Source organism: Semicossyphus pulcher, unplaced genomic scaffold (genome assembly GCF_022749685.1).
Source record: "Semicossyphus pulcher isolate SPU_LCO1_2020_fin unplaced genomic scaffold, fSemPul1.0.p SCAF_23, whole genome shotgun sequence".
Lineage (NCBI taxonomy): Eukaryota > Metazoa > Chordata > Actinopteri > Labriformes > Labridae > Semicossyphus > Semicossyphus pulcher.
This window is the reverse complement of record NW_027211697.1, coordinates 8,408,673-8,417,256: the sequence shown is the minus strand read 5'-3', so window position 1 is coordinate 8,417,256 and position 8,584 is coordinate 8,408,673. Positions and strand designations below refer to the sequence as shown.

Below are 8,584 nucleotides of genomic sequence, written 5' to 3'. Positions count from 1 at the left end.
AAAAATGATTGAAGTCAAAATATCATTATAAATGATGCTGTCAGTAGAACAAATAAACACAAATACTTTTTGGTTCACAGAGTTTTTTGTGTTTTATTGAATGATTGTTGAGAAAAGCAGCAGTTGCAAAGCTGATACAACACCTCCACCTAACTGTCACAACATGTATTACAAGCATGCAGACACATCTTTTCTAACATGTGAACCTTGTAATGAGCAAACAGCACAAACAGTAAAGAAGCAGATTAGAAAGGCTCATTCTGCTCCTCTACTCTTCTTCAGTGCAGTGGGACTTGTCCATGTTTTTCTCTGAAGTCTGGGAGCCCAAAGACACTTTACATGTGTAAACCTTGTCCATGTTCCAGTCGGACGTCTGGATGGACAGATAGCTGCTGATGTGGAACGTCTGGTCCGGTTGCTGAACAGCCGTGCTGGTAGAGATCCCACTGCTCACTGGACTCCCAGCAGCCAACCAGCTCACTTCTGCAAAAGGCACAGACTGACTGGACAGACAGAGCAGAGACGCTTTGTCGGACCGGAGCTCAGCACTGGACGGAGGGAAGACTGTGAGGACGGGAGGAGGGAGGCTGGAGCCTGAAAATACACAAAGCACATCCATCAAATAACTAGAAATGACGTCATTAACACAAAGTATGACAGTCACAGAGAGGCTACTTAGTTGTGTTTCAAATATAACAAACAGGCTCCATTCAAACATTTTATATCAGCAAAAACAACAAAATCATCAGTGAAAATATTCCGTCATTTAACAATCAGTATAGTTTGAATGTTTGAAACACGTTCATAAAGTCTCCCTCTGTTTCTCTCTCAATGTTTTTAATCTCATATAACAATCTTAAAATCACAATTCATCAGTCGTCATCTGTTTTTTGATTCCAACATTCAAAGAGCAAAATGATACAAAAAGCGAGGATGACATTCGCTCAATTCAGAACTAACTTAGAACTTATTCATCAATAAACTTTACAAGCATTATCATTTGGTGTTCATGTCACAATGTAAAACATTTGTTACAAATGATTGAACACAACGTTTTGAAACGATCAAACCTGCCAAAGATTTATGAATCAATAATCACAATCTGGTATATTTTGCTTCACTGTTAGAAATTCCGACACGATGAAACTATTTTAGAGCATTTGCAGAAAATATTTCAAACATAGTGATCATTTGGAAAGCTTTCTTTTGCATTCAAAGACAGCCAGATGTCAAAGAACATGTCAAACATTAGATCTATTATTCACTCAAACACTTGTTAAATATTGTCCACAATAAGTAACATTACAATTGATTATTTTATATCAATTTGAATCCGAAAGAGAAAATCCATCTTGTTTTATGAGCAGTTTAAAAGTACTTACTTGTCACTGTCAGCTTGGTGCCTTGTCCGAATACCACAGTGATTCAGTTTGTACACATGGCTGTACAAAAACCTCCTGACTCTCACTAATGAGGGGAGAGGAACTGAAACATCCTGTTGAGAGCAACTTTCACTGTCAACATCTCATTCAGTTTGATTTCATTATTGCATTTAATTCAGCTACAACCAATCCAACAAATCAAATCATTAGTGAATCAGTTTATATTCTTTTCTCTGTGTTTGATGTAAACAGTGATCTAGATGTGCTTCAATAAAAATTGTAATCACATGTTTCTGTAAACTTATTGCTAAAATGTTATGTGACAAAACAGAGAAGAATTTAAATCCTGAATTCAATGAAATGTCAGATTTAACCCTTGTGTGGTGTTCATGTTTTGGTTACTCAGTCAATGTTTGCGGGTCTGGTGGACCCACCACATTACTGGGTTTTTAAATCAATACAGCCATAACAATTTTTATAAAATACTTATCAGATGTTTACTTTATCCCAATTGCAAGCAATGAAGACAGCATATCTGGTTAATATTTAGCATTTACCTCTGTTTGATCATATTTATAAATAATAATGCAATCCGTTTTCTGTGATAAACGTTAAAAAAAATGGAAAAATCAATGTCAACAAGAAAAACACGTTTGTTTTGAACAAATCCCACTGAAACAATGCTCAGAAATTAAACACCTTCATGCCTGAAAAACACCTGCCCCACTGTACAGACAGACAGATCTAAGATATCGATCTAAAATAGTAAGTGGACTGTACTTACACAGCTTTTTGTCTTCCACCCACTCAGCGCGCTTTTACACTACATATAACATTCACTCATTCACACACTGATGGCAAAGGCCTAAGGGCCAATCTCCAATCAGATCTATGCACATTCATAGCCGCTGCCACCAGCAGCAATTTGGGGTTCAGTGTCGTGCCCGTGGACTGTTCGACATGTGACTGCAGCAGTCAGGGATCGAACCCCCAACCTTCTGATTGAGAGATGACCGCCTCTACCACTGAGCCACAGCCGATCGATCAATCGATCGACAGGTAGATACTGGATAGAGCCGAGGTAAATTTAGGATACAGTATCCACAACACTCTACACAACACATCAGCCCCACTGAACATATAGTCTATTTATGCGGGCCTATACAACACATGGTTGGCAGAGTTGTACTAAGCGTGTGTGTTGCATATGTATTTTGACAGAATTTGACAGAAATGTGATCTTCAAATTATCTTCCCCAGCTTCTCTCTCTTTGGAAATAATTTCTAAGGCCCTCTGAGCAGAGAGTCTTTTCACCATCTTGATCGACTGTGATGCAGAGGCACACAGGCAACGCGATTTATTTGTTGTGTTCCGCCCCCAATTTGCAGGTGGGATAGCATGTGCAGGAATGTTGGAGCAGACAGGTTTCAGTGCATGAAATGTAACAATGTTACAACCTTGTATGTGAATAGTAGGAGCAGAAAACACACACACACACACACACACACACACTACCCTCGGGTCAAGTGTAACCGGACACCACATGTGTAATATAAATGTGTAGGGGGGGTGTACAGTGTGAAGTCATTAAAAATGTGTTCATTTATATGTTCTTCACAGAAAATGAGCCAAAGCCAAGGAGTCTGAGGTTGAAATAATAATCAATCATATCACTTTCCTTTTGGTAAACATTGAAAACGTGTCCCACAGACCCGAACACCACACAAGGGTTAATGGATGAAGGTGGAGTGCTTTTACAATGTGTGCAAGGTTAGCACAAGTACGGAAGAGTTACTGAACTTACTTTTTACAATTGTTGGGGTTTAAATTCATGAAACAATAGTTACAAACAAACTATTTTTCAATTTTGTCATCCAGGTCAAGGCCTCACAAGACGCAAAGGCAAAGCCTGAGAGGCAGAAGGAATGCTGAGGTAAGATTGCAAGACGCAAGGCTGACTCTGGGAACACAACTTAAGGCTCTGCAAGACACAGGGCCAAACTTAGGAACGGTGTGGCCACTGCGACCAGCCTGCAAGTCACTAAGCTGACTGAGGAGACAACCAAGCAGTGAAAAACACATAGCCCACAAGGCCTAACCGTTCATTGTCACACCCAGCACTCGCTCACTAAAGGAGGGACTAGCTGCTACATTCAGACAGTAGAACCTTGTGAATGTGGACTGATATGACCCCGTGGCTGCTGCACATATCATGGTGAGAGAAGTCTGCAGAAATATCAGGATATTCTGGGCTGTTGCTGAGGGATCCAACTGGTGAGCTCTGCACCGATACCTCCCAATGCTAAGAGTAGTCCTGACGACAGGTTCTGCCAAGCCCATCGCTGAAATTATATTTTTAACAAAATATATGAATTAATACACTACGTTGCTTCTGGAGTCAGTTTTCCTATATTTAAGCATCAAAACAGACGACCGGATGTGACGTGAAAGAAGGGAGCCCCACCGATTAATGAGGGCTTTAACATTAGGCGTCAGAGAGAGCAGGAACAGGCCAGGAAGAGGAGAAATAAAGGCCACAGGAGAGACATTGAGTTAGAGTGCAGCGAGAACCAGAAGGGAACTGGGCAGGTGTCGTAATGAGTGACCGGCATTAGCTGGCGATATCTAACGCTGTGCTCACATCACAACACTGTAAAGTTATATAACTGTAAATCCATACTACTTTTTACAGTGTGTGAGAGAGAGAGAGAGAGAGAGAGACAGAGAGGGAGAGAGAGCGGAGACAGTTTCTTCTTCTACCCTAATTTGGAGTACACAGCTCATGTTTTCGCCGAACTGAATCTCGATACCTATGTGACTGTTTGTCCCGCCGGGAGCAGAACCAGAGGCTGCTGCTGACGGTGAACCTGATGCTGTGTGTATTGAAGGGGCTCACACTGTGTGAGTCACACGGTCCTGGTTTCAACATCCCATCCTGAACTCCATCATATCACTTGCAACATACAGACGACAGCATTTTCAGTGACCGATACAGAAACAAAGTCCCCTATCTTTGCCTGCAAAAAACGCACCCAGGCATGAAAGCTAGCTCCTTTCCTCTCCTTCTCATGAGAACGGTGGACTCGATGTCCGTTCGAGACAGAATTTGTGCAACCAGGACAAACGCAACCACCAACTTCTGCACGTTGAGCTAATGCAGAGTCGTACACCACGACTCCCTCTTGTGATGTAATATTACTCGATGTTTTAAATGTTTAAAACACTTTATGGTTGTTACGGTGTCCTTATGTCTTGTAAATTATATAAAATCAAAGATTGATTTTTTCCCCAACCATTTTCAGACAAGATTGAGTATTAATGTATTCATGAAATATGATAATAATATATAATATTAATAAAAAATTCAGCCTGCAAATTGCACTTGAAGGCCATGAGGCGAAGGCATAGCCTCCAGTTGACCCGAGAAAGCAGCTGTAAACTGCAGGGGCCGGCTTTGAAGGCCTGCTGTCTCTCAGGGATCAGCACAATAATGGCCCTCAGGGAATCCAGAACCAGACCAAGAAATGTTGGCACCTGGGAAGGCTGGAGATGGCTCTTTTTGCGATGTGCAGGCCTTGGCTCTGAATGTGAGACCAAGGCCACGTGACACTGGCATTGCTCCACTGAAGCCGCACAGACCAGACAATCATCCAGGTAGTTGAGGATCCGGGGCAGAGAGAGGCCAGCTTGACAGGGAGTCCAGTCGTGTGCCCGCTGTGAGTTGGCTTTCATGGCCTGCGCTCAGCACAGGACCTCACCAGACGTGTTAGCTTGCACACAGTATCGATTTTTTCTTTACTGGACTTTTCCAATGAGTGCATCAGCTGACCCCCAGCAATACACTCAGGGAACTCTGGACCCCCTCGGACACAGTTGTCTAAACTCTGCACTCAAAAACTTGAAAACCCAGAGTGAACTCTGATCCCAAATTAATTGCTAGTCCGTACAGTTGTAGTTCTGTGGATGGACTTTGTGTAATAAATGCACAAAATCAAAACATGGCATGTTTTCTTTCATCTGTCCTCATGTGTGCTTTAAATATTCTAAATGCAAGGTCCTCTTGGTATGAAATATGTTTCCAGAGAAAAAGAATGAATCTCTCTGTTTATCTTTATTCATCATTTATTGGTGTTTTTGCACTGAGCTGTTTTATTGGAGTTTAAAGAAAGAAAATTAAAGGCTGAAAACAAACATTGAAATAAGTTATTTCTTCATGTTCAGTGATGAGAGAGATTATTAAATAAGGTTTTATAAGAAATTGTTCTTTCAACAGATTGAGGACACTGGTTGGTATTCATCTTAAAGTCTTGTGTAGTGTAGTTACAGGGAGCTTTAGTAGATGTGTCAGAGACTCAAAAAGCAGAAGTAGTTAGTGAGGAGGTTTTTGTCACGGTGTAAATCACTGTGATACAGCTGCAGAAGCAGAGTCATCCCATGTTCTACAGAAATACTGAGCAGAGTCTCCTGCCTCTGCTCGCTTTATGATGAACTGGTAATCTATGTTTGATGAGGATTTAGAGTTGAATCTGTCTGAGGAGAATCCTGATCCAAAGTCGGGTGATCTGTTAGAGTGGTGAAATCTCAGAACATACTGAGGAGCTTCACCAGGAACCTGTTTGTACCAGCTGACATAATTTCCATCATATCTCTGAATGTTGCATTTGAGAACAACCTCTTGTCCTGTAGAAACTGTGTGGACAGCAGGCGTCTGGGTCAGCACTATCACTGCATCAACATCTGTAACACACACAGAAACATACATGAGTGAAAGGTTAGTGTGTGAAATGATGGGCTGTGAAAGGACTGAGAAGAATCTCTTACATGTTAGAGCAGTGATGAGAGTGCAGAGGGTCCCCAGCATGTTGGCAGTGTGTGCTGTAAACGTCCCTTATTGTCCAGCTGAGAGGTGAGCAGGGTTGGAGTGTGAGGAGAAGAGAGACTGAAGCTTATAAAGACACTGAGGAGAGGAGCAGAGGAGGAGGAGGAGTTTACACACTCAGCACCCGGCCTCTTCCCCTATGACAGCTGGGATAGGCTCCAGCCCCCCTATGGTCATTTTTTCTGAATATTAATGAAAGTAATGTTGATCTTGCTCGATTATTTTGTCCCTCAACTTTTCCTGATTGAGCAGTTCAGATATTATTTAGATTATTTAACCTGGGTTACATTTGTTACATGTGAGTGCTGTGTCCCTTTTCAATGGACGATTGGCCAATCGCATTAATAGTATCCCCCAGTGTGTGACATGCAGAGAAATGAAGCTGGCTTTGTGAAGTTTACAATTAACAAATTAAACATATTCAAATATTCCACTTTGGTGTCTTTATATTTGGGACATCTTAAGAGGAAGTGCATATCTGTCTGTGCACCTGTCATGCAGTGACTTCAGACGTTTTCCTCTGCTGGTGGTCAGGAACTCCTGTGTCTCTTCGACTAGTCTGTGGCCACTGACAGTGGTTTACTCAGGAGGGGGGCAATCGCCGCAAAAGTGCCCTCACGGATGACCCTGTAATAAATAAAAAATGATAAAGTGCCCTTCCAATCGATACAATTGAATAGGTTGCCCTTCCAGAGGATAACTGACATGTTGGAAAAAGAGTAGCCTCCGCACCTACTTCGAGTGAGACAATGTGCCCTCATGGGATGCCTATAGTTGACCATAGTTGCCCGTGTTGTTGTTTTGCATTACAACTTTCTGCTTACTAGTGCCCGATGGCATACAACTGGAGCCCTTTTAATTGTTTTTTGCCCACTGGTCACTGAGCGTATTTAGGCAGGATCTGACTTTACTCTGTGTCTCTGACAGTAAAGAGATACTCTTACTTTATGTAGCAATGGGTAATGGACTTCTTCTGCCCTTCTACATTTGTTGCTGTTTGATATGGACCAATAGAATTCTGCATGCAGGGCCTCCCTGGGCTGCTTGTCTCATTTAGTGTTGTCCTGATGACCCCGTGAACCCCGGTCTTCACGACCAGAAAAGGGAAATTGGTTGGAATGCACTTTCAAATATTTCAGTCCAATTTTCTCGTTGACATGTTTATTTTGTAAATATATTTGTATATATTTGCGTAAGTGTTCGACATGCTCTTTGTTTCAATGCATTCACTGTGATACCGAAGGTACATGAGGGACTGATTTAGAGCCCTGATTCAATTTTATGTTTGGTTTTCTGAGATCTGGGCTTCTTTTAGAAGAAAATCACTGCTTCTATCTTTATTCCCTTTAACCTCATAACAGTTATATAGTTTATTTCAATCATTTAAAACTACTTATTTCTCAGAGCCCCAAAGAAAACAGTTTCTTACGTCTTTTCTACTTTCCCTTCAGAAACCATGGTAAAAAAGCAGAAGTGTTTAGTGAGGAGGTTTTTGTCACGGTGTGAATCACTGTGATACCCACTCCTTAGCAGAGTTATCCCATACAGCACAGTGATAGAATCCTGAGTCTCCCTCCTCCACAGTGCTGATGATCAAACGATAATCTGTTTGTGACTGATCTGTTGATGTGAACTTTGGAGAAGAGAAACCAGAGCCATAGCTTGGAGCGCTCCAGGTCTGACGAAACCTTAAAACATGCTGAGGAAGTCCTCCTTGAACCTGTTTGTACCAGACAGCAGAAAAATCAATAACAGTCCCCAGGTTACAGTCCATGGTGGCTGTCTCTCCTCTCCTCTGCGCCACAACAGGAGGCTTCTGTGTCACCAGCGTCACAGCACTCACACCTGGAAACAACAAGATGACATGGAGTCAAGAGAAACACACAGACTGATGAATCCAACATGAGGTGAAAGCTGCAGTAAGTCAGCCTCCTTACATGTTAGAGCAGTGATGAGAGTGCAGAGGGTCCCCAGCATGTTGGCAGTGTGTGCTGACAATGGCCTTGTAACTTGGAAGTGAGCTCACTGCTGACAGATTAGAGGCTTTGGAGGATGAGGAGAGGAGGTGCTGGAGGAGCAATTTAATACAACAGTGAAACTGAGAGTGAGTGACAGGAGGAGGAGCTTTGATTCAATCTGCAGGTTTGTCACACAATCATGCAGTTTGTTACATATCCAATTCCTAATGATTGGAAATTATGACACGTATCATAGTTTCTATCATTTTTTATATGTGCGTGTGTTTACAAAAAATCGTATATAACTGAATCACTTTTTACAGGATATAAGATGTGTAAATGTAAAATATACCAGCAAAACTTT

At 41.8% G+C, this 8,584-nt stretch overlaps 1 protein-coding gene across 1 annotated transcript; it reads right to left on the bottom strand.

Moving 5' to 3' along the window:
• Positions 1-66: 66 nt before the first annotated feature.
• On the bottom strand, positions 67-8,239 carry LOC138602699 (immunoglobulin lambda-1 light chain-like). The gene is made up of 4 exons (XM_069674234.1): positions 8,200-8,239; positions 7,786-8,107; positions 1,383-1,420; positions 67-594 (listed from the first exon to the last, which is right to left on the bottom strand). Exons 1-4 carry the CDS (start codon positions 8,237-8,239, stop codon positions 269-271), a joined length of 726 nt encoding a protein of 241 aa, XP_069530335.1. The 3' UTR covers positions 67-268.
• Positions 8,240-8,584: the final 345 nt, after the last annotated feature.

Excerpts from the sequence above, each read along its gene's own strand:
- LOC138602699 (XM_069674234.1), bottom strand. The coding sequence starts at position 8,239 with ATGCTGGGGACCCTCTGCACTCTCATCACTGCTCTAACAT. Across the intron at positions 8,108-8,199 it reads TCTCATCACTGCTCTAACAT|GTGTGAGTGCTGTGACGCTG; the intron begins GTAAGGAGGCTG and ends TGTTGTTTCCAG. Across the intron at positions 595-1,382 it reads CACCAAGCTGACAGTGACAA|GCTCCAGCCTCCCTCCTCCC; the intron begins GTAAGTACTTTT and ends GTGTATTTTCAG.